Genomic DNA, 26,559 nt, shown 5'->3' with positions numbered 1-26,559 from the left:
ATAACAGAGAAAAGAAGATATACAAAATTTCAGGCCATTAAAAATTTAACAAACTTAAAATAATTTTTAGTACAAAATTCACAGAAGCTGTTATTACCCAAAGGAACCATGCGGTACTATTTTAGAGTACTAAAACACTAAGTCAGCTGTCTTTCTCATGACTCAAGGTTAGGTTAAGTCATATACCCAGAAAGCAAGTGCTTTTTTTGTGATACTGTAATAAACTTTGAAGATAAAACATTTTCTGTTTCTTCTGGTCTTCCAAAACTGACAAAAGCACACTAAAGCCCAACTTAAGCTCAACTTATCAGCCATTGAAAAGGGAGCTTGAGAAATCTTAGCCAACAAGAATGATTTCATTTCATTCTGTTTTCAACCTTGATTTTATTTTAAAAGAACTCTGAAATCTATTCTTATTTACACTAATGATTCTTGATGAGCTGTGTACAATCTTAGTAAATGACAAGAGAGGGGTGCTATTGTGTTAGTCAAAATTATATGCACAACTATAAAGTGAGAAACTCATATGTCACTGAATAAACTATCCCTCTGTCCCACAGCAGATCTCCTCAGGGCTAAAAATACACTTATTCTTGTGATATTTTAGCTAATCAAATATTTGTTAACCAGGATTTTAACAATATGAATAAAAGAGAAGCAGTATAGTCTAGTGTTTCATATTCTGAGGTTTCTAGCATTACAATGTATGATGGAGTTACATCTTACATAGGGATTAAATCTGACAGTTACTGTATAAGCAATAACATCTCAGAAAGTCCAAATAGCCCCCTAATTGCCAATAAACCAACACTGAACATCTATTAATCCAAACTGCCAGTTTTTCCTTGAGAACTGTAACAGATCACTGCTTCTTCAGCAGAGCACCAACTAAAGTACTTTTCCTGCGATTAGGGATAACACTTGCATGAAAAAGTATGTATCTTTAAATATCTGAATCATACTGAGCAGGGCATGGTGGTCATCCTAAGAGGCATACAGGAACAGAAAAGAGCAGATTTAAGTTTCCCATATCACACCCCACAACACAAAATACTATGTGGAATGGCAAGTGGAATCACTGGCACAGTTTAAATTAGTGTCCTCTTGCTTTTCTTTTTTCTTTTCTTTCTTTTTTTTTTTTTTAGTCCAAATACCTGAATTTGTGTAAGTTAAATGTGAGTATGTTATAACTTTAATCATTTAGGTTAAAAACATTCTTGAGAATTTAGTATGACTCAATGTGGTATAATGTAAAAAAATTTTTAAATATATATATCTTAAGTTAGAAAACCTGTTGAAGTACGAGTGCTATGCTTTACTAGATCACTATGCAATCCTATACAAATTACCTAACTTTTCTAAGCCTCAGTCTTCTCATTTACAAAATGTAATTCCCTTCACAGAGATGTAATTAGCATTAAATTAGATAATACATGAAAAACATTATATACATGTTTTGCATATATGCAATACATAGATACACGTGGTTAGAAATGACAACATATATTTTTGAAATTATAAAACATTATAATTTGCATTCTTCTGGTTTGGAAGTTATATGACATGATCCTCTTTTCCTGGCAATAAAAAATACAGGCTCCAGAGGATAAATAATAAACCATAATTAATATGGTTCTGGTAGCCACAAAACAAACCATACAACTTTAAGAAAAGCAGTTTTCTAAACCAAAAAACAACTACTGATGTTCTTATAATGTAATAATGCCTTCTTACCTGAAGAAACTTCTTCACATCAGCAATAATTTCTCTGAAGACAAACTGGTCTTTCTGAACCTCAAACCACCCCAATTTAGTAATTTTAGCAATGACTTGAAGTAGAGCTTGGATGACAAAGGGAGCCAGCTTGGGTTGTGATGCCACATAATTAAGAATGTAGTTTCCTGTAAAAAAAAATATTGTGATCATTTGGACTTTTCAGTAACTTAAAGTGAATAATGTAAAAACAGGTAGTGATGACAACACATTCTTTGACAAAAGTCAATCCCCTTCTCCAAGATATGTACTTATTTATACAGTCAGTTCTCCTATAAGGGTTATTTGGAAAAAGCAAATTTGTTCCAATTCAATTGATATATTAGGGGATAATATGAGTATAATGCGAATGTCACTTTCATTTTTGCATAATTTCATTTAGAAAGAAACACTAGGTGAATAAGGAAAACGGCAACCAAGCCAAACGAACCAAGCCATACTCAAAATGCATATATCTACTAGCTATCTCAGTTCATTTCATGTGTTATCAGACTCATCCCTTTTGGTGTTACAATTTCCATCCTATTTCCGATCACCTTCCTTCTACCTTCATAGTAACTCACAAATTTCAACACTTAATGAGTTATTTGTGAGTTATTTGTTGAAGTGGGTCCCCTTCCACAAACTTCAGGTCTTCTTCAACATAAAATGCTGTATTTATTCTACTATTTAGTATTTCTTAACCATTTAACATGTGTAAAACTCTACTATGTCTTTTATTAGATTTCTATCCTTTTTTTAATGTGTCACTGACAAAATGTTTCAATTTTATTTCCATAATCCCATTTCTCTAATAAGCCCTGTGGTTTTACTACATATCACTGCACAGCATAGTCACTTTTAGGAATACATATGTCATGTTATAGCAAAACTGACTACACACTATATGGCTGTTTAAGTGGCAGAAAACAATACAAATAATATAATGTGATAAAATAAGTACATAAGTTAAAGAAAGTACGAACAGAAGAGTAAAGCCTGGAATAAAGTTAATATACCCAAATCATTAAAAGTGGGTAGCAAATTCAGCTATGAGCTTCCCAATGGAGGAGTGACTGAGGTAACAAATGGGCCACAAAAGTCTATCAGAAAAACAGAAGAAAAAAAATTTTTAAAGGGAAAAGTTTCCATTTCTACTTTGGCCCCGAAGGTCAGCATACCATTTGGGAAAAGAGTGAAGAAAAAGTAAATATTAATACTTCACTATTTAACTAAAAATAGCTTTAATGGAAACAATCCCAAAATCCAAGAACACTTTCAACAGCTGTTCTTGACAACTGTAATGAGAACCTTGATATAAAAAAGAAAAGTTCTCACGACTAGCACATTTCAACCTTAATTTTTATTAACATTAAAAATACAGTTATACAAATAAAAATAATATTAAAAAGCACAGATTTTCCTAGCATTAAGATAAATCTGAAAGAGGTTTCTGCTATGGATTAAAGTAATATGGTTCTCTTAAGCTTCATTACATGTAATCTTTTATTTCAATAACAAAACTTATGAAAATGACACTGCCTCCTGAACATAAAAGAAAATCTGGTTTATTTACTTCTATTATTTTTATTTTTAGTATCTTGAAAAATTTTAACCTGGAGGGAATGTGAGGAATCTATATGTAGGTAGTGGTAACCACTGGGAGGGTAATCTCAAAAATAATAAAACAACAAAACAGGAGAAAAACCAAGTTTCACATTTAAGCTAGGTACCTTAAGCACACCTTCCCAAACTCCCTGAGCAAAGATACTAGCTAATAAGTTTATTATCTAAGGCAAAAAAATTTAACAGACTGTATTTCTGTTACTTTAGTTGAATGTTTTACATAAAATATTCTCACGTTATGCTTATTACATGACCTATAATAGTGTTCCAGTTTAATAAGCAAGAGCCAATGATAACAATCAAGTAAAACAACAGCAATCTCATCATCACCAGCCCAAGATAATAGGGAAAAGCCATACCAAGAAGAAAATGAAATGTTCAGAAAGACACATGGGAGAATGAAATAAACAGCTGCAAAAAGTCCCCAACAAAAGTTAACAGAAACTTGGAAAGCTATGCACTAGAGGCTCTTTGAGTGTCAAATGCCCATATGATAACAACAATATTTAGCATTTATGAAACAAGTTAGAAATTAAAAGTGCTTCCCAGAAAAAAAGCTTTATGCAGCTCTCACAGCAATATGAAGATATTGCTACTATATTACTATTACTATTATTCTGTTTCCTAGGCAAAAAAATATCAAGGTCAAAGAGGTGAAACAACTTGTCACAGTGGCCAAATTGGGACTTTGAGTCAGGTTGTTTTTGTTTGAGTTTGTTTGTTTCCTGCTTTCAAATACCGGTCAAACCATATATTTTAGTAATAATTAGTAATTCAAAAACTCTACTAAGTCCAAACTTGTAGACAGTCTTTTGGAGTTTACTATCATTAGACTGAAACTTTAGGTATTACACATTATAGAAATTTAATATGAAATATTTTTGGCTGATTAATTGAAGTCAAGTAAAAATATGCCGCAAAGTCTATCAGAAAACATACAAAAAGAATATAAAAGAAAAGGGGAAAGACTCAATCTCTACTTTGGTCCCAAAGACTAGCATGTTATTCGGGAAAAAAGTGAAGAGAAGGTAAATACCTCAACATTTAACTACAAATGCTTTGATGGAAACAATTCCAAATGCTGTGAACACAAAAATTTGAGCTATAATCTATGCCTTGAGAGCTAGCTTATAAAATATTTGGAGAGATAGACAAAAAGAAACTACCACAAGAAGATCAAGGTAAGACTTATGAGGTGAAGATGTGGAGAAACTGCAACGTTCACACATTGCTGCTGAGAACGCAAAATGGTATAGGCACTTTGAACCATAGTTGGGCAGTTTTTTTAAAAGTTAAGCATAAACTTACCTATGACCCAGCAATTTCACTCCTAGGTATCTACTCAAGAGAAATGAAAACGTATATCCACACAAAGACTTGTAAGTCAATGTTCATGGTAGCATTATTCACAGTGGCCAAAAAGCAAAAACAACCCATATTTCCATCAGGTGGTGAATGGATAACAAAATGTCACACATCTATACAAGGGAATATTATTCTATAATTAAAAAAATGAAATATTGACACATGCTACAACATGGATGAACCTCAAAAACATTTTGCTAAGTGAAAGAAGTCAGACGTAAAAAAACTACACGATAAGATTTTATTTATATGAAATATCCACAGAAGGTCCATCTATACAGGCAGAAAACATCTTAGAGGTTGGTGGTATGGGAGCAGGACTAACTGTAAATCAGCATGGGGATTTTGGGAGGGATGATGGAAATGTTCACATAACTCTGTAAATTTACTAAAAATCAAAAATTGTACACTTAAAACAAGTTAACTTAATGGTATATAAATTATACCTCAATAAAGCTGTCTGAAGGGGAGTTAGCAAGGAAGGAAAGAGAGAGGGAGGGATGGAGTGAAGGACAGAGAAAGGGAAGGAGAATTGATTGATTTATATAGGTAATTAAACTTAAGCTACACTTTTATTTGAATAGAAGATTAAAAGGACAGCATTCCAGGCTAGAGAAACAACATAAGAAAAGGCACCAAGGCAGAAATAACATGGCATGAGGAAAATACCTTCTGGTACAAATAGGCTAGTACCAACGAGATATAAGACTACAAGGATGGGACGATCCATCAATTACAAGCTCATGAAAGGACTCGAATGCCAGGCTGAGGAAATGGTATTTAATTGATGAGCAATGGTAAGCCATCATTAATTATGCTAATAAAGGTAGAAAACAGTGTACTGGACACAGAGAACAGGCAACAGAGTTAATGTTGGGAAATAATGAAATATGTAGTTTGGGACCATATCATGAAAGAATGAGAATTTTGGAGTTGATGTAATAAATGCAATGTGACTTTGAGGCAATCTTCACATTTTCCATTTTAACTGACATACCAATTATTCTACTGACACATGTCAGACATGTCATAACATTCTAATCTAATTGCAGAAGCAAGAGTAGTAAGTCAAACCCAAGAAACTCATAAAGGAAACACATCATTCGTTGCTTGAAATTGTGCGGTAGGTTTCTACTTTTCTCTTTTTTCCGAATTTCCTTTAATGAGTGTACATCTTTTTTTTTAAGTATCCATTTAAAAAAGATAAGTGAAAGAGACAATCTGAATAGGCCCATATCTATTAAATTAATTGAGTCAATAATTAATAACCTTCCAAAACAGCAAGCACCAGGCCCAGATGGGTTCACTGATGAATTCTACCAAACATTTAAGAAAGAAATTCTACCAATTCTCTACAATCTCTTCCAGGAAAAAGATGGAGAGGGAATTCCTCCTAGCTCATTCTATGAGGCCAGCATTACCTTAACACCAAAACCAGACAAAAACATTACAAGAAAACTTGTAGTTGAGCCAATATCTCTCATCAATATAAAAACAAAAATCCTCAACAAATTATTAGCAAAGCAAATCCAACAATGTATAAAAAGTTATATACCACAACCAAGTGACATTTATCCCAGGTATGCAAGCATTGTTCAACATTTTAAAATCAATTAATGTAGTCCATCACATCAATAGGCTAAAGAAGAAAAATCACATGATCATAATAGATACAAAAAAAGGATTTCAAAAATCCAACAGCCATTCATGATAAAAACTCTCAACAAACAAGGAACAGAGGGGAACTTCCTCAACTTCATAAAGAACATCTACAAAAAAAACCACAGCTGATGAATAAAATCAAAGAAATAAATAAATGGAGAGATATTCCATGTGCATGGATAGGAAGACTCAATGTTGTCGAGATGTCAGTTCTTCCAGAACTGATCTATAGATTCAATGCAATCCCAACCAAAATCCCAGAAAGTTATTTTTTGGATATTGACAAATTGATTCTAAAGTTTATATAGAGAGGCAAAAGACCCAGAATAGCCTACATAATACTAAAGGAGAAGGACAAAGTTGGAGGTCTGACACTACCTAACTTTAATTTTTATAAAACTATAATAATCAAGACAGTGTGGTACTGGTGAAAGAACAAATAGATCAATGGAACAGAATAGAGAACCCAGAAAGAGACTCCCATAAATACAGTCAACTGATCTTTGACAAAGGAGCAAAGGTAATAAAACAGAGTAAAGATAGTCTTTTCAACAAATGGTGGCAGAACTGGACCTCCACATGCAAAAAAATGAATCTAAACACAGAACTTACACTCTTCACAAAAATTAATTCAAAATGATCACAGCTCTAAATATAAAATGCAAAACTATAAAAACTCCTAAAAGACAACAGGAATAAAATCTAGATGACCTTGGGTTTGGTGATGACTTTTTACAAACAACAACGAAGGCACAATCCATGAAAGAAATACTTGATAAGGTGGACTTCATTACAATTAAAAGCTTCTGCCCAAGAGAATGAGAAGACAAGCCACAAACTGGGAGAAAATCTTTGCAAAAGACCTATCTGATAAAGGACCATTTACTAAAATATACAGAGAATAAGAAAACAAACAACCTGATTTAAAAATAAGCAAAAGACCTAAACAGACACCTCATTAAAGAAAACATACAGACAACAAATAAGCATATGAAAAGATGTTCAACACCACATGTCATTAGGAAACTGCAAATTAAAAACAGTAAGATTCTACTACACACCTATAAGAATGGTCAAAATCCAAAACACTGAAAACACCAAATGTTAGCAAGGGTGTGGAAGAACAGGAACTCTCATTCATTGATGATGGGAATGCAAAACTGGTACAGCCCCTTTGGAAGGCAGTTTGGTGATTTCTTACAAATCTAAACATACTCTTACCATACAATCCAGCAATCACTCTCCTTGGTATTTACCCAAATGAGAACTTATGTCCACATAAAAAACCGGCTTTATAGCAGCTTTATTCGTAATTGCCAAAACTGGGAAGCAATGAAGGCGTACTTCAAAAGGTGAACAGATAAACTGTGGTACATCCAGACAATGGCACGTCAGTCAGCATTAAAAAGAAATGATCGGGCTTCCCTGGTGGCGCAGTGGTTAAGAATCCGCCTGCCAATGCAGGGGACACGGGTTCGAGCCCTAGCCCGGGAAGATCCCACATGCTGTGAACAACTAAGTCTGTGTGCCACAACTACTGAGCCTGCACTCTAGAGCTCACGTGCCTAGAGCCTGCGCTCCGCAACAAGAGAAGCCACCGCGATGAGAAGCCTGGGCACCACAGCAAAGAGTAGCCACCGCTCGCCGCAAAAAGAGAAAAGCCCAGGTGCAGCAACAAAGACCCAGTGCAGCCAAAAATAAAATAAATAAAATAAATAAATTTTAAAAAAAAAAGAAAGAAAAGAAATGATCTACCAAGCCATGATAAAACATGGAGAACCTTAAATGCATATTACTAAGTAAAAGAAGCCAATCTGAAAAGGCTACACACTGTATAATTTCAACTACATGCATTCTGGAAAAGGCAAAACTATGGAAACAGTAAAAAAGATCAGTGGTCGCCAGGAGTTAGAGGGGAGGGAGGGATGAATAGTTGCAACACAGTGGCTTTTTAGGGCAGTGAAACTATTCTGTATAATACTATAACGGGGGATATGTGTCATTTATACATTTATCCAAACCCACGGAATGCACAACACCAAGAGTGAACTCTAATATAAACTATGGACTTCGGGTGATGATGATGTGTCAATGTAGGTTAATCAACTGTTACAAATGTACCCACTCTGGTGCAGTATGCTAATACTGGGGAAGGGTATTCATGTGCGGGGCCAGGGGGTATATGGGAATTCTCTGTACTTTTTGCTCAATTTTGCTGTGAACTTAAAAGTGCTCTAAAAAAATAAAGTCTATCTAAAATATGTGTGTTTTAAAAAAAATAAAAAAATAAAAAATAAAATAAAATATGTGTGTTTATGTGTATAAAAGTCAAACAAACAAAATCACAATGTTTTATGACAGGTTTATTAATGTTTGAACCCTTATTTTTTAAACTGTAAATTTCTCTTTTGCTTTCTGAAGCACACAAGTCCATGAGAACATGGAAAGATTCTCTAGATTTTCTTCAGCCTGGTAGGTTTTTTTTTTTGGTAGATGTTCTTTATCAAGTTGAAGGAGTTCCCCTCTGTTATTAGGTACTTAAGAGAAATATCAGTCAAACATATGAGGCAAATGACAAATCACTGTGGGATCTGACCATTCAAAAACTGAGCTTAAAGAACCATCATATATAATACTACACTTTAACTTTTCTGTTACACAAATATGAATCATGTAAACCTTGAGGCTGGAGAGCAGAAATGAGTCAACAGTCTATTATCAACAAAGATAACAAAAAAATTCCCATACCTCAACTATCAAGAGTTTTGTCCATATGAAAAACAAACTCACACACTTAAAATCTGAAAATACATTACTTCTGAAAGCATATTGGTACTTTATAGAATCAATTTTCCAACTACACTAAGTTCCAAGCACTGTTCATCCATATACACATTATTTTCCTAATAAGTAGGAATCTGCTTTTGATTTTATATGCATCCCATATGATTTTGATATAGGATCCTGAGAAATGCTGGAGAGTAGACTTCTTTCCCATCATTTAGTTGTATATGAAGTTAAGATAACTGCTAAGAGCATGGACTCCACAAAAATTGTGTAAGTTTGAATCACAGCTCTACTTCTTGCTAGATGTGTGATGATCTTGGGCACAATATAGAGCCTATCAAATCTAATTTCCTCATTTATAAAATGAGGATAACAATAGTGCCCATCTCAGAAGTTTGGTAGATAAAATGAGATAGTGCAAATCTTAGTAAATAGTATAGACAATAAAATGCTAGTTATTATTTATTATCAAACTAAACAAATGTTTTTCTGACAACACATTTTTGTATAACACATCGTTGTTTATCACTACATGTGTAAAGGAGACTTGACTATTCATCTTTAAAAATGACAATAAAATAACTTGCATGCCTGTTAACAGTTTAGCATATTTAAAAGCAAAAATTATTTTTAAAGTGCAGTTTGATAAAAAGCGTAATAAACCACTTACTGATATCTATTCTTTGTTCAATCGGCAAAGGACTGACTCGGCTAATAAGTTTTGAAAGACATGTTGCTGCAAGGAGTTGAGCATAGGATGTCTGTAAAGAAATATAAATTTTAATAGATTAATCAAAATACTATGATAAGGGGACTTCCCTGGTGGAGGAGTGGTTAAGAATCTGCCTGCCAATGCAGGGGACATGGGTTCGGTCCCTGGTACGGGAAGATCCCACATGCCGCGGAGCAACTAAGTCCATGTGCCACAACTACTGAGCCTGCGCCCTAGAGCCAGCGAGCCACAACTAGTAAGCCTGCACGCTCCAGGGCCCACGTGCCGCCGCTACTGAAGCCCGCGCACCTAGAGCCCGTGCTCCACAACATGAGAAGCCACCCAGCTCGCCGCAACTAGAGAAAGCCCGCGCGCAACAACAAAGACCCAATGCAGCCAAAAAAAAAATACTATGATAGGAACTTTTCCTAAGCAATATTGGGAATTTTTCTCGTTTTCCAAACTAGCAGATTTACAAGGGATAAAATACACACACACACACACACTCACATAAAATCCCTCGTAAGGGTGGGGCAGTTGAGGAAGGTATAGGTAGCCTTTTCAAACGGCAAGCAGTCGAGAGGAAAAAAATGATTATGAGCAAGTCCAAATAAAATACACTTACCATGTCTACATAGTCCTGCATGTTCTGCCCTCTGATTATCTCTTCAAATTCATCTGGTTCCACTCTTTGCTATCCTCTGACCACAACAGCCCTCTTTCAGTTCCTTTCAATGCCTTTCCCACCCTGATCTCCCCACTCCTTCAGATCCATGCTGGTTGTATTCACTCTGACCACCAATTGTCTTAACTTAATAGCGTACTCAATCCTTCAAAATCTGATTCAGTTATTCACTCTACCCCTAGCAATCTCTTGTAAAGATAGTCCTATTTTTTTTTCTCTAGACCAGAGGTCAGCAAACTAAGGCCTGTGGACCAAATCCAGCCTGTTTTTGCAAGGCCCATGAACTATGTATGGATTTTACTATTTTAAACAGTTGGGAAAAAAATCAAAATAATAATATTTTGTGACATGTGAAAAGTACATGAAATCCAAATTTCAGTGTCCATAAATAAAGTTTATTAGAACACAGCCACACGCACATAGTCTGCTTTCAGACTATGACAGCAGAGTCAAATAGTTAAAACAGCATATGGCACTCACTGCCTCCTACTGCTGCTCAGTGCACTATAAACCGCAGTGATGTACTTACTAACTTCACAGCACCGAGTGCCATAAGTATCAGCACGACATGACACGCACCTTATATTATTACCAGTGCATATCTGTTATGTCAAAACAAGAAAAGATAGAAAGGCACTTCAAATGTCTAACTTTTAAGGCACAGTGGAATGTGGATCATTTTGTTATTGAATCAGATAGCAAAGCAATGTGCTTTTTATGCAGTTGTACTATAGCTGTCCTAAAAGAATACAACATATGTTGACCATATCATACCAAGCACTCATGTCAGTATTCCTAACTCACAGGTAATCAATAGTCAGAAAAAAGGAGAAAATTTAAGACAGAATATCTATAACAGTGAAATTTCTCCACAAAAAAATAAAGTGAGGCTGCAACCAAAGTTAGGTTTTGAAATAGCTCATTTGTTAGCCAAGTAAGGAAAGTCACTTACCAACAGAGAGTTAATTAAATCACCATTATTTTATTGCAGTAGCCAAAGTTACACATGCAGAGAACATAAACTTCAGACTACTAGCCTTTCAGAGAGAATAAGGCCCAGATAGTTGAAGATACTAGAGCAACATCAAAATTCAATTTCAAACCAGGCGAATGATCTGGAGGTTCTCCCTAGTTCTTGATGAGTTACAGATGTTACCAACATGTACTGCTCATACTGTTACCGACATTATCTGTTTATTCCAGAAGTCAATGCTAAATTTGAAGTGAATAAAGAATTAATCTCGGGCTTCCTTGGTGGCGCAGTGGTTGAGAGTCTGCCTGCCGGTGCGGGGGACACGGGTTCGAGCCCTGGTCTGGGGGGATCCCGCATGCCGCGGAGCAACTAGGCCCGTGAGCCACAACTGCTGAGCCTGCGCGTCTGGAGCCTGTGCTCCGCAACAAGAGAGGCCACGATAGTGAGAGGCCCGCGCACCGCGATGGGGAGTGGCCCTCGCTTGCCGCAACTGGAGAAAGCCCTCGCACAGAAACGAAGACCCAACACAGCCAAAAATAAATAAATAAATAATTAAAAAAAAAAAAAAAAGAATTAATCTCTATGAAGAGTCTGCACGCAATTACTGGTCAGAATATTTTGAAAGAAGTTGAGAAAATACTAATTCTGTACAACCTGAAGTAGTTGCTAAAATGTGCCACAAGTGGTGGTAAAAAGAAAAGACTTAAGTGGACAAATTTACAAAGCTTGTAAAAATGTAAGAGACTAAAGTCTGTGGTTATTCATTTTATTATTCATCAGTAGGTACTTTGTAGTAAATATTTGAATCTATCATGTGTTAATGAATCAGTAGTGTTAACAGTGGACTTCAGGGACTTCCCTGGCGGTCCAGTGCTTAAGACTTCGCCTTCCAGGGACTTCCCTGGTGGTGCAGTGGTTATGAATCCACCTGCCAATGCAGGGGACAGGGTTCAAGTCCTGGTCTGGGAAGATCCCACATGCCACAGAGCAACTAAGCCCGTGCACCACAACTACTGAACCTGTGCTCTAGAGCCCGCGAGCCACAACTACTGAGCCCACGTGCCACAACTACTGAAGCCCGCACACCTAGAGCCCATGCTCCGCAAGAAGAGAAGCCACCGCAATGAGAAGCCTGCGCACCACAATGAAGAATAGCCCCCACTCGCCGCAACTAGACAAAGCCCGTGCGCAGTAACGAAGACCCAATGCAGCCAAAACTAAATTAATTAATTAATTTAAAAAAAAAAAAAGACTTCGCCTTCCAATGCAGGGGGTGCGGGTTCGATCCCTGGTCGGGGAGCTAAGATCTCACATGCCTTGCGGCCAAAAAACCAGAACATAAAACAGAAACAATATTGTAACAAATTCAATAAAGACTTTAAAAATGGTCCACATCAAAAAAAAAATCTAAAAACAAAACAAAAAAACAGTGGACTTCAATTCACTTTCATGAATTCATCTTCAGTTCTGGAAATTTCTGTCAGAAATAGAAGCTGAAAATTCTGACTTGCCCCACTGCACAGTAGTTCAATAGCTTGGCAGTGGTAAAGTTTTACTGCAATTTTTTCTTGCTCAGGACTGAGACGGAAATTTTTCTGAATGAGAAGAACCATTTTTATCCACTATTGTTGAACATTAAATAGCTTTTGAAGTTAGTTTTTGCTTCAAACTTGATAATGTCTCTTAATGAATTCAACCTAAAGTTACAAAATTGTCTAAAAGGCAAACAGTGCTTAGTACTAATGTGAAACTTATAATGCAATAAAGTTACTCTAATCACAACTAACACTGATTGAATCACAAGTAATATCAAGCTGCTTTATATACTTTCCACACGTCAAATATTAAAACAAGTAGCAAGATCTCTATTGCTGAGTATATTTTCTGAGCTCAAACTATGTTCCAGCAGCACTTTTTTTCAGACCTTGTTGCAAATGCAAAGGAAATTTCCATATTTCAAAATCCATTTAACTGAGCAATTGAGGAGCCTCCACCTAACCTTCAATTGGAAGTGATTAATCTAGAACGTAATGATATCCTAAAAGACAAATATCAAGAGAAGTTTTAATAGAACTCTATACATGCCTTCTAAGTGATGAACATGCTTAATTAAAATCATATGCTCATCAGCTGATATCAACATTTGGTAGTACCTATCTGTGTGAAGAGACATTTCCAAAGATGAAATTTGTTAAATCTCATTACCGATCAGTATTAACATATGAACATTTGTAATCAATGCTAATGATAGGAAATACTAACTCTGAACCCCAGTTAAGCAAAATGTCATCCCCAAAAGAATAATTCCATTCTTTTCATCAGTAGACTTATACTACAGAAAAACTGTACTCAGTTATTATATTTTAAAATTCATAAATAAAACTTTGTGGAAATTTGCTTTCTCTCTTCTAATAGGTATATTTACAAAACATCCTTGATTTTGCCTCTTGGCCCACAAAGTCTAAAATATTTACAATCTGGCCCTTTACAGAAAAAGTTTGCCCACCTCTGCTCTATAGATCCTACAGTTCCCTACTGTAGTGCTTACCATATCATTCCATAGCTCTTTATTTATAGTGATACATCTATGCCTTCCCAACTAAACTATGAGTTACTTTAATGCTTGTAAATAAAGCAGGTAGGTAGTACAGTGCCTGGTTTTACATTTAAATACTTGCTAAATGATGTTGAATGAATGGCTATGAATCTCTAGAAGAGAGGCAGGCAAATGATCTCTAGAAGAGAGGCAGGCAAGAAGTAATCAGCATTCCTCTGAATCATTCCTTCACATTTCAAAGTTAATTACAATCTGCCTCTCCCACCTAGATTTTTAATTCCAACTTTCTAAAAATATAACTTTTGCCACTGGTAGAAGACATAAAAAGGGGCCAAGAGGAATCAAGAATGTATTTTGATTCATGCCTATTTTCACCTCCTGGGCTCTTCCCTAAGTTTTCTTTCCAGGCTTTCCAATTCTTTAACAGTGAAATAAACTACAGTAAAAAGACATATGATAATACCTATCAGTTAAACTATATTGCTAACCTACATGCATTCATTAACACTGACATATACCTACCGATCTTTCATTGTTAATTGCTGTTATCAGATACTTACTGTTCCTTGTTCTAGTAAAAGTTGACACTTGCTGAGACATTCTGGGCTGTCAATAAGTTCCAGGAGTGCTTTCTCAGCCTCTATTCTTTGTGTAAGATCAGTCCCTATGTAGAGATGAGTACATAATACTTCCAATTCAGCCAAACTCTTAAGAAGAAAAAAAAAAAAAAATTAACATTTTACTTGAGTGAAAAAAAATAAGGTAAATATATTAATCACAGGAAACAAGGGATACAAATATCATGTGCGTATTCATCAAATCAATAAATGCTTACTGAGCTACAACTACTTACTAGGGGTCACAGTGGTGAACAAAAAAAGGCAAATCTCCTACCTCTAAATTATTTAAATTGATAGTTCTGTGATGGAAAAGTAAGAGTACAGAAAGAGGAGGACTTGTCTAATCCAAGGGGTTTAAAAAGGCTGGCCTAAAGTATATAGTAACATTTATGCTGACCTGAAAGGGTAAGCCATATGAAAAAGACTAGACAGCAGTTCAGGCAAAGAAACAGCATTTACCAGAGGCCAGAATAGAGCTTAATCATTTCAAGGCATTAAAAGGTCAGTATGAATGGTAGACAGACAGCCAGGAGGAGTTGCCAAAAGAAGCTAAAGAGATGGGTAAGGGGAATTATCATGTGCAAGTTGCAGACATTATGCCAATTTACATTCTTTTTCAGATTTTAAGAACTTCAATGGTTCCATCTATATAAAAGAAAAGATATGAATATATGCTGATGTGGGTCTTCAGAACTAATGACTCATAGTGCTGCAGGTGAACTATGGCATGATTCTCAGGAACTATGACTTGACCCCATGTTACTTATAGCAGTGTAATAACTAGCTATCATCTTGTAGGCTGTATATTTTACAGATATAAAGAATAATTCATTCTGGCTATCATCAGAAAGAACACAAATAACAAATGTTGGCAAGGATGTGGAGAAAAGGGAACTCTCATACACTGTTGGTGGGAATGTAGAGTGGTGCAGCCACTGTGGAAAACAGTATGGAGGTTCCTCAAAAAACTAAAAGGAGAACTACCTTACAACCCAGCAATTCCACTCCTGGGTATATATCCAAAAAAAAAAAAAAAAAAACCACCAAGAACACTAATTCAAAAAGATACATGTGCCCCAATATTCATAGCAACATTATTTACAATTGCCAAGATATGGAAGAAACCTAAGTGTCCATCAACAGATGAATGGATCAAGAAGATGTGGTATATATATACAATGGAATATCCCTCAACCATAAAAAAGAATGAAATTTTGCCACTTGCAGTAACATGGATGGACTTGGAGGGCAATATGCTAAGTGAAATAAGTCATACAGAGAAAGACAAATACTGTATGATATCACTTATATGTGGAATCTAAAAAATACAACATACTAGTGAATATAACAAAAAAGAAACAGACTCACAGATACAGAGAACAAAGCAGTGGTTACCTGTGGCGTGGAGAGAGGTAATATAGGGGTGGGGGAGTGGGAGGTACAAATTCTTGGGTGTAAGATAGGCTACAATGGTATGTAGTACAACACAGGGAATATAGACAATATTTTATAATAACTGTAAGCGAAGTGTAATCTTTAAAAAATTGTATTAAAAATATATAGGGAGGACAAACAAGCCAATTTTAAAAATAAAAATAAAAAAGAATAATTCATTCTGTTTATAAATATAATCTAATCTGAAGATATAGGACACGTGGATAAAATGTGAAAGAAAAAATTCTAAATGAGTTCAGTATTCCTCTCAGCTTCAGAGAATTTTTGTTAAAGGTATCTTACTAAAACTACTTCAGGGGGGGCTTCCCTGGTGGCGCAGCGGTTGAGAGTCTGCCTGCCGGTGCGGGGGACGCGGGTTCGGGCCCTGGTCTGGGAGGATCCCACATGCCGCGGAGCGGCTGGGCCCGTGGGCCACAGCTGCTGGGCCTGCGCGTCTGGAGCTTGTGCTCCGCAACAAGAGAGGCCGCGACGGTGAGGGGCCTGCGCACCGCGATGAAGAGTGGCCCCCGCTTGCCGCAGCTAGAGAAGGCCCTCGCACAGAGGTGAAGACCCAACACAGCCAAAAATAAATATAAATAAATAAAAAAAAAAATTAAAAAAAAAAAAAAAAAACTACTTCAGTTTGAACTTAGAGAATTATTCTTTGGAGGACAAAAAAAAACTGGCACAGATTTCAACGTCAGGTGGCCATATGAAGGTAATGGGATAGTCATAAAGAAATACTATTTTTTATCCTTTTCTGACCTGAATTTTTATGTGGCAGCCTTACAGCTACACTAGTCTAAACATTCCGTCAAATGCATATACCTTTGCCTAACAGGAATACATAAGAAACACTGAAATGAAACCTCCGCTAGCTCCCTTTATTCTTTTTACTTCTCTCTCCTTAGTTTCTTTATGGCATTTTCCACTTCTCTATCCAGCTCAGAGCCCAACATCTCAGACTAGGGAATTTTTTGCTAGAGCGAAAATAAAAGTACAAAAGAAAGGTTTCAAAAGGATAAATTAGGATAAAGGATGGCAAAAATGAACCACATTTTAAACATTTCCTCTACCTAGATTGGCCCAAGAAGCCCTCGGAGTGCTACTACATACTGTTCATCATATTAAAATGCATAGAAAATTTATGGTTCATGAATACATATGAATTCCCATATTTCCTCCATGGGTAAGAAACACAAAAATGAAAAGAGTTACCTTTTTCCCTCTCGTGACTCATGATCAACCTCAGAAATCGTTTCCTTCATCTAATAAATTTGAAGGGCTAAATTTTAGAGCTGATAATACCCAGAATAATTTAATGATAAACTGATCCTGCTGTCATGCATTCATCTAGGCCTACGAGTCTCTGAAGAAGTAGACTTTTTGAGTATAAAAAAGAATGAAGCCAGAAATACTGAGAAAATCTAACTGCTGAAAAACAAAAGGTCAGCTGGGAGGATTAAATGAGTTAGGGCCACATAACTTCTGGCACACATTACACACTATAAACGTTAGTTGTTTATTACTAGTATCACCTAATAAGAATATTGTAATAGGTGGAATTGTATCCTCCTAAAAGATATATCCAAGTCCTAACCACCAGTACCTTTGAATTATTTGGAAATAGGGTCTTTGCAAATCCTTAATTAAGGATCTAGGGATGAGATCATCCTGGATTTAGGGTGGGCTCTAAATCTGATGATTGATAAGAGAGAGGGACATTTGAGATGCAGAGACACAAGAGAAAAGGTCATACAAAGGAGGCAAAGATTGGAGTGATGCATCTACAAGCCAATGGACCATGGACTGCAAGCAGCTATCAGAAACTAGGGACAAAGCATAGAACAGTTTCTCCCTCAAGGCCTCCAAGAAGAGACTAACCCTGTCAGCGCATTAATTTCAGACTCTGGCCTCCATTAAGTATAAAAGAATAAATTTTCTGGGACTTCCCTGGTGGTCCAGTAGTAAAGAATCCGCCTTCCAATGCAGGGGACATGGGTTTGATCCCTGGTCGGGGAACTAAGATCCCACAGGCTGCGGGTCAACTAAGCCCGAGCACCACAACTACAGAGCCCACGCACCCTGGAGCCTGCACACCACAACTAGAGAGAGAAAACCTGCACGCCACAACTAGAGAGAAGCCTGCAAGCTGCAATGAGATCCTGCATGCTGCAACTAAGGCCCGACGCAGCCCCCAAAACTAAAGAAAATAATAATAAATAAAATAAAATAAAAATATAAAACTAAAATAGCTTCTAAAAAAAAAAAGAATAAATTTTCGTTGTTTTAACCCACCCAGTTTGTGGTATTTGTCACAACAGCCCCAAGAAACTAACACAAACATTAATATTAATCAATTCAGTGGTACCTAAGTAAATCTATTTGGAAAGATTCTGAAAAAGTTCTGGAATTTTGTCTTTTTTGCTATACTGATTTAGTGAACTCCAACAGAGAACAAGTCTGAAATGTATTTAAAAAGTATTTGTTTACAACAATGTCCCAAATGTCTTTCAAATTATTAACCACCGAAAGGCAGTGCAAGATAAAAATGTAAAGGTTTGAACTTTCTCTTAAGAAAGACTGAAACAAAGTGCAAAAAATTAAGTTATTCTTTCACTGTAATGATAACAATTAAATAAATGCCTGGCATACTATTGGTAAATCTTTTTAGAGAAAAGGATACATACACAAAGATCCTTACCCTGTTGGAAAAGCATTATCTAAACACTTCAAGTAGTTAAACTTGTGATGACTGCTGAGTGACCAAGCAACCTTCTGATTAGCATTTGATTTTCCAGAAAATCTGTCTATAAAGAGAGACTATTTTTCATAGTGAACTGATAAACTGCATCTTAGTTTTATAAACTGATGTCTGAGAATATGGTTAACATAAGAATGCCTCAGAGAAATGGATCCCTTCTCAACTTGTTGACAAATAGGGTTTGAGTTATTAAAGCTTCTACATGGCTTCATATCACCATAAGAAGCCCATATAAATAAATAGCAGGTAAAACAAGTAGAATTGGATATCACCTAACTCCCATCGATAAACTACCAAACATAAACAGACAGCACCCAACTTCCATAGCCTAGGAGACAATGACATAATCCTGCGTACAGTCTAAATATCTTCCAAGTTATTCTGGACTCATTTCTGCACTTTGCACTTGACATACAATTAACCAGTAAATGATGTGACTTCTTTCTATACAGTAATTCCCATCATGTATCCATCAACAGGTAAATGCCTAGTAAAAGAAGCAAGACAAAAAGAGTATATATTGTATGGTTCTATAGTAAAAGAAAGCAGATCAGTGGTTTCAGGCTGCGGGGGGAGGAGAGAGTGGGAGGAAAGGACAGGGAAGCAGCAAGGGGGGATTACAAAGGAGCATAAGGAAACTTTGGGGGGCTGATAGATATGGTCATTATCTTGTTTTCTGAGATGGTTTCACAGTTAATATACTTATGTCAAAATTCATCCAAAAGGACATTTTAAGTATGTACAGTTTATTATTTGTCAATTATACCTCAAGAAAGCTGGGGGAAAATGAAGGTTTTTTGTCCTAGGGAATGTCCCCTAATAATAAAACAATAAATCGATGAACCACAAAAAATTCCCAGCTCAATTAAATTTAAACTCCTTTCTACTACTTCCCTGTATCTTTCCTGCCTTCTGGAATTAAGCTTCTTGACTACCAGTAATAGAAAGTGTCTTTATCTTAAAGTTACTCATTTTCCATAAACTCTTTGTTTTTTCCTCCCTTTACTACCTTTTCCTGAGCATACCTGAGGGCTTATTTCTGGGCCTCTTAGTACTCTTCCTTCTACAATGAATTGGATATTTGTTTTAGTGCTTTATAGGTTTACAAAAGTATTTCCATCTTCTATTTTTTAAACCAATTCTAAAAAGTAGACTCCTGTAAAGTACATATTTTTAGCACACACGTTTTATAGACAAAAAAAAGAACTGAGGCTGAGAGATCAAATACATATATATACACACATACATATATCTACATACACACACACATATGTTGCTCAAGATAAGAGTAAATGGTCAATTCTGAGCCACATACAAATCTGTGGGCCCCAAGCACATGTTGTCTCCTCAGCACCTTGCCATCTTACCACCCTTTACTTCAGTCATCATGTACCTGCAGGTGATGTCCTAGTCCACACTTTCAACTGTCTATTCACCACCTTTATATTTATCTACAAACTTCTTCTTCTTGGAAATCCAGAAAGATGTTGAAAACAGCCCCAAAATGTCAGGAACTGAATTGAACATATTTCCCACAGATTTTCACATCAAGTGTCCCTTTGTTTTCAGTGGTTTCAGAGGTGCAGACCAGAATCTAGACTTACAATCTTGATGTTATCTTTTACTTTTCCTTCTCCTTAGTCCCTCCTATATAGTTAAGAGTTTGGCCTTGCCCAAAGAAAAAGTCTGGTCTTTGCCCTCAGATTCTGGGAGGTAATCTACGTCTATGATAGGAATGTTTTTGTTCAGGGCGGGGCCGGGGGGGGGGGGGGGGGGTGTAGCAGACCACACCCCATAGTCGTAAATTGGTGGCTGGCCACACCAAAGACCAACCGTGTGTTTTAGGGTGGGGACTTTAGATTGCTCAGTATCATCTGACCTAAAGACTGAGCTCAATCATGTGGCAACCGACCAGTCAATCAATGACTACATAAAGAAGCCCCAATAAAAACTCCAGAACTCAAAGCTCAGGTGCACTTCCCTGGTTTGCAATACTTGGTGCTTACTACCACACATATATGCTGGGAGAATAACATGTTCTGAGGACAACAAAAGCTTTGTTTGAGAACCTTCCCAGATTCTGCCTTATGTATCTCTTCTTTAATCAGTTTTAATCTGCGTACTTTCCTGATAATAAACTGAGTATGATAGCTTTCAGTGAATTCTGTGAGTTCTTCTGTTAAACTATCAAACCTGAGAGTGGTACTGGGAACCCCCCAAATATGCAGGTGGTGTCAGAAGTGAGAACACTCTTGCGAACTGTGCCCTCAAACCTCGCGGTATGGCTAATTCCAGGTACCTACCTAATTTATCACAAAGTCCTACCAATTCTTTTAAAATAAAGACTCAGACTCAACACCTCTACATGATATTCACAGACAGTAGACCAATAGAAGAGTATTTTCCAACTGTGGCCTACATACAGTGCCCAGGATTTCTTTAGGGGCTTCTTTGGGAATCAGAGTGGAAGCTTTGGAATCTGTCCAATTACTTATTAGGTGACCTCAAGCAAATTACTTAAATTTTCTAAACCTCACTTTTGAAACTGCAGGTAGTAATATCCACCATCTAAAATAATTGTGAAGATTAAGACAGAAAAGACGAGAGAAAGCTTAATCCAGCTCCTGGCACACAGCAGATCTACACAAATTGTAAATAATCTCTTCAGTTAATTATAAAACACCACATTGGTCTTTTGTCTATAGTTTCTCCCATTCAACTCCATACAGGATGATCTTTTCCAAACCCCTTTCTCATCATGTTACCATCGTATTCAACTATAATAGTTCACAATCACATCTAGATCATATCAGGTAGCCTGGCTGGCTATTAAGCATGACTATAGTCCCAGGTTCTGGAATAATCCTGAAAGCTAAAAAGATCGACCAAACTGCATCTCCTAAATTTTTCCTAATGTTACCTCTTGATTCTCATCAACGTCCTTCTGTTAAATCTAAAGTGCCTACCTCCTACTTGGTCCCAGAAATATCTTTCCTTACTCTGTCCCCTACCCTGGTACCTAGCATTTTGAATTTTCACATGATGTCTCCTCTCAGATAATCCAGACCCATTTCTTCCTTTGGGACAGAGTACCCTAACCCACAGCTTCCTAACCAGAATGCATGTGCCTTGAATGGGTTATAGTATGTCAGGGACATTGATCCCCTTGTCCTCCAGGCAGTCAGGCTTTTGGTTATGAGCAGTTTACATCAATGAACCACACAATTACCATTTTTTATGTATGCCATGATGTGAAAAAGATTGTGAAGCAGTGACCTAACTTCCCCTTACATAAATCCACTTATTTACTTATCAAAATGGTATAATTTTTCACTAACTACCCTGTTGGGTAGATGACAGTAAGATATTGGTATGAAAGAATGTGGAATCATGAGTTATTAAGACTACTCTAATTCTGTAGCCTTGGGCAAGTCACAATTGTTCTAAGACTCAGTGTCTTCAGGGATAAAATGTATATATGCACATAAGTAGGGGGACTGGCTCCAGGACACCCTGCAGATACCAGAACCCAAAGATGTTCATGTACCTTATATAAAATGGCATAGTATTTGCCTATAACCTCTATACATCTTCTCAAATACTTTAAATCATCTCTAGATTACTTATAATACCTAATACAATGTAAATGCTATGTAAATAATTGTAAATTCAATGTAAATGCTATGCAAATAGTTGTCAGTGTGCAGCAAATGGAAGTTTTTTGGAGCTTTCTGGAATTTTTAAAATATTTTCAATCTACAGTTGGTTGAATCCACAGATGCAAAACTCAGGGATACAGCAAGCCGACTGTATACGCACACCTCTCAAGCTAGTTGTGGGGCTGAACATCTACAACGAGCATGTGAAAATTCAAAATGCTAGGTACCAGTAATCATTAGTAATAAATGCTCCTTGAGTTAACTAGATAACAATATGATCCATATGCTGAAAACAATTCAAACTGAGAAGGTTCAGAGCTTAATTCTGGCCCCCCAATCATCAGGTCTTTTATTTGTCCAACTCCACTTTTAAGCTTCCCAGAACTGCTGTGAAATACATTCCTAGCAAACCGATTTAGGTAGTTTTGGCATTAGCAGCTAATTTTTCCACCACTACCTAAGTATGAAGAAATCTTCCAGGCTGGGTAATTTACTATTATGCATCATCTTTCCAAGTCTGAAACCGTTCCAAACTTCCACCATAGTTTTTTTTTTTTTTTTTTGGCTGCGCTGGGTCTTTGATGCGGTGCACGGGCTTAGTTGCATGTGGGATCTTCGTTCCCTAACCAGGGATCAAACCTGCATCCCCTGCATTGGAAGGCAGATTCTTAACCACTGGACCGTCAGGGAAATCCCCAAAACTTCCACCACAGTTTTTAATTGCCCTCAAGATTTACACCTGAATTATGAACATCTGTTTACCTATTTACAATCCCAAAGTCCTCCCTGTCAAATTCCTCCTGTGAAGATTTCCAAAGGGCATATTTACTAAAGTGGTAATAAATAACATTATTTTGACCTGGAGACCCTTAGAAATGGCAAGGAGTCAAAAGGTAATGTGTCAGGCTTACTACCTCCTGAGCTGTCAATTACTTGATAGGACAGTGGCTGGTTGAAAAGAAAAGACCCTTTGGAAGAATCAATAATTAAGTAATGAGTCACTGTAGTCACAGGGGATCCAAAGAAATCTACAAAGGGTTGGGACACTTAGATACACTGTCACCATATTATGAGATTGCCTACCTCTCCAAGGTCATCTCCTGCCTCCACAGGCTTCCCTGCTCCCTTCCCTTTTATATGAACCTTAAGCTCCAGCCAAACCGAACTTCCTGCAGTGTGCCATGTTCTTCCACAATTCTTTGACTTGGCTCACACTGTCGTTTTGCCTCTATACCCTTCCCTTCCTCTTCGCCTGGCCAACTCCTACAATTCTTTCAGTATCCACTAGACTGCAAGTTTCCTGAGTGTACAAATCATAAAGTTTTGCTAGAGCTATATCTTAAGGGCCTAGCAAAGTAGGAACTACAATAAATTAGTGGATGAAGAGAAGCTCAAAAAAGCTTGCCTGAGAAGCACAGCAGCTCTGCCTCACTCCTTCCCAACACACACACACACGGTTGACTGCCCCTTTTCAATGTTCCTATGATATCCTGTGATTAAGTCTATCATATCATTTTTCACATGTACTATAATTATCCGTGAATTCCATGAGGGCAAGTATGGTAAGATGACGTAATCCTTTATCCCAGAACTTTGCACCGTGCATGAGACACGTGGGGGGCGGGGGGAAGCTCTATAAATGTTTGTTGTATGAATAACTGGATGCATATGCTAGAGTGCCCGAGAATACGCTAGCCTTCCTCCAGCCCGCGTCCCATCCAGACCATCTCTGCGCTCCTAGCGCGCGTCCTGCCCCCGTTTCCTCCTCCAATGAAGCTGCTGCAGAGCCCTCCTTCGCAACTCCCCATGTACACAGCCCCTGGCCGCTCTGGCCAATTAAAGTCCAACTGCTGCGCCCTCCATCGGCGGACCCAGGCCCCCTTCTCGAGCTCCGTACGAACTGTGTGGAGGCAGACGATGGAACCGCGGCCCACGACGCGGCGGGAAGGCTGGTCCGGCCGGGCTCCCACCTGCTAGGGCGCCGCCGAAGCCTCCGTGCGCGCCGTGCGGCGGCACCGGGGAGAGCGGGCTCCCACGCCGCCGGTCCTCAGCATCCGCACCTCCCCCGAGGAGCGAGCTCCAGCCTGGCCCCTGCCCCTCCACCCGTCAACCCCAAGCTCTGCCTGCCCCTTCTTCGGGCCCGGGCCCGGGGTGTTCAGCCCAAGCCAGTGCGTGGGTCCCTGGCCGGGGACGGGGGTTGGGGCTCCGAGGCACCGGCCCGCGACCCCGCGGCCTCCGCCACCAGCCTCGGCCCTCAGTCTCCAGACCCCAGCGTCCCGCCGGGTTCCCGGGGCGGCTGACCGGAGGAGCGAGAACCCGCGGCGCAGAGCGCACTGACCTGAAAGTGCAGCGCCATCTTCCCGGGAGGCGGCGCCAGTCGGCGCCCCGAGCGCCCGAGGGGAGGGAGCGTAGGCGGGCGCCGCAGAAGCCCCAGCAGCCCGCTGGGTCCCTGCGCCACTCGCTAGCTCGCTCGTCGCCTCGGCCCAGCTGCCGTCGCGTTCGAAGCTCCGGACTGGGCGGGGCTGACGGGGCTGGACGGGGTGACGGAGGCGGCGCGCGCGGGGCGGGCCCAAGAGGGGCGGGGCCGGGGGCCAGGAATCTCAACCGCCACCACCCCCACCACCCCTCCCCGTTCTCATGCTTCAACTGCCACAGGTGAGTCGTGACTTCAGACCTCCGGCCCTTGAGGCAACCACCATCACCCAACTGTCAGCCATGACCCCTGGCTTTACATCTCCCACAGACTCACTTGACCTCTAACCCCTAGAGCATAGCTATTGCCCACGCCTTCTAACTCCCCCATCTCCACAACATTTCTTGTCCCCCAAAACCCACTTGCCAATGACAGATCAGCCATAACCTTTGACTCCTACATGCCAGCTGCTGTCCTTGATCCCGGACTCCCAGAACCCAGCTTTCACTTTTTTAAAAACTTTATTTTGGTTAAAATTAAACTGACAGTATCTACTACATATTGTCAAGTTATAAAATTCTAGTTCACTTCTTGTCTAGATTTCACTTAACATGAACTTATATTTTACACTGAATGATTCCATTGGAATGAGAATTTATTTGAGGAGAAGTAGGTCAAAGTCACTCCTTTCTGAAGGAGTTCCTCTTGAAGTTTGACGCTTCCAGCTGGGGTCATTGTACTTTAGTGTGAAAAATTCCTTTAATACCTCTTAGAGTTCATGTTTACTAGTGGCAGATTCCCTCAGCTTTTGTTAACATGAAAACGTCTTTATTTCACTTACATTTTTAAAGGATAGTTTTGTTGGGTATAGAATTCTATTTTGGCTTTTTAAATTTTTTTTTCAGCATTTAAAAAATGCCTTTCTCTTGATTTCTGGTTACCATTGTTTCTGTTCAGAAGTTAGCCATCAGTTTGATTGCTGCTCCTCTGAAGGTAATATGTCTCCTTCTCCCACCCCTGGCTGCTTTAAAATTTTTCTCTTTCCTTTGGTCTTTAGCAGTTTGAGTGTGATATAACTCTGTGTGTGTGTGTGTGTTCCTGCTTGGGGTTCATAAAGCTTCTTAAATATGAGATCTAATGGATTTTTAATCAATGTCTGAAAATTCCCAGTCAGTATTTCTTTAAATACTGTTTCTGTCCCTTTCTCTCTCTCTTCTCCTTCTGAAACCCCAAGTACATGTGTGTTAAACCTTTTAGAGTTTTCCATATGTCTCATACTCTTTTCTGTATATTTTGTCTTTTTTTCTTGTCATGCTTTAATTCACATATTTTTTACTGACCTTTCACCCAAGTCAGTAGAAACTCTCTTCTGCTGTGTCTGAGCTGGTATACAACCCCTCTGTTGAATTCTTAATTTTAGTTATAATATTTTCAGTTCCAGAATTTTCATTTGACTCCTCCCTTTCCATTCTTTGAATAGATTCCAAGGCTCTGGTGAAATTCTTTATCATTCCTCTATTTTCTTGAACATTTTAATTATATTATGTAAA

At 38.1% G+C, this 26,559-nt stretch overlaps 1 protein-coding gene across 4 annotated transcripts in view; it reads right to left on the bottom strand.

The window, feature by feature from the left end:
* The window catches only part of RANBP17 (RAN binding protein 17), a 307,210-nt gene extending 282,137 nt beyond the window's left edge, over nt 1-25,073 (bottom strand). For 3 of the 4 annotated variants that reach the window (XR_009007183.1, XM_057541105.1, XM_057541106.1), the window contains exons 1-4: nt 24,935-25,073; nt 14,680-14,826; nt 9,863-9,953; nt 1,735-1,901 (exon numbers count right to left, since the gene is read on the bottom strand). Coding sequence is in view for 3 of the 4 variants with exons in the window: in XM_057541105.1 (XP_057397088.1) it covers nt 1,735-1,901; nt 9,863-9,953; nt 14,680-14,826; nt 24,935-24,952 (423 nt within the window). In the remaining variant the exon portion in view is untranslated. The remainder of the gene's footprint in view (nt 1-1,734; nt 1,902-9,862; nt 9,954-14,679; nt 14,827-24,934) is intronic. The other variant, XM_057541107.1, reaches the window with a different exon arrangement.
* Nucleotides 25,074-26,559: the final 1,486 nt, after the last annotated feature.

This window comes from Balaenoptera acutorostrata, chromosome 2 (genome assembly GCF_949987535.1).
Source record: "Balaenoptera acutorostrata chromosome 2, mBalAcu1.1, whole genome shotgun sequence".
Classification (NCBI taxonomy): domain Eukaryota; kingdom Metazoa; phylum Chordata; class Mammalia; order Artiodactyla; family Balaenopteridae; genus Balaenoptera; species Balaenoptera acutorostrata.
The sequence above is the reverse complement of the archived record's forward strand: the minus strand, read 5'-3'. Positions and strand labels throughout refer to the sequence as shown.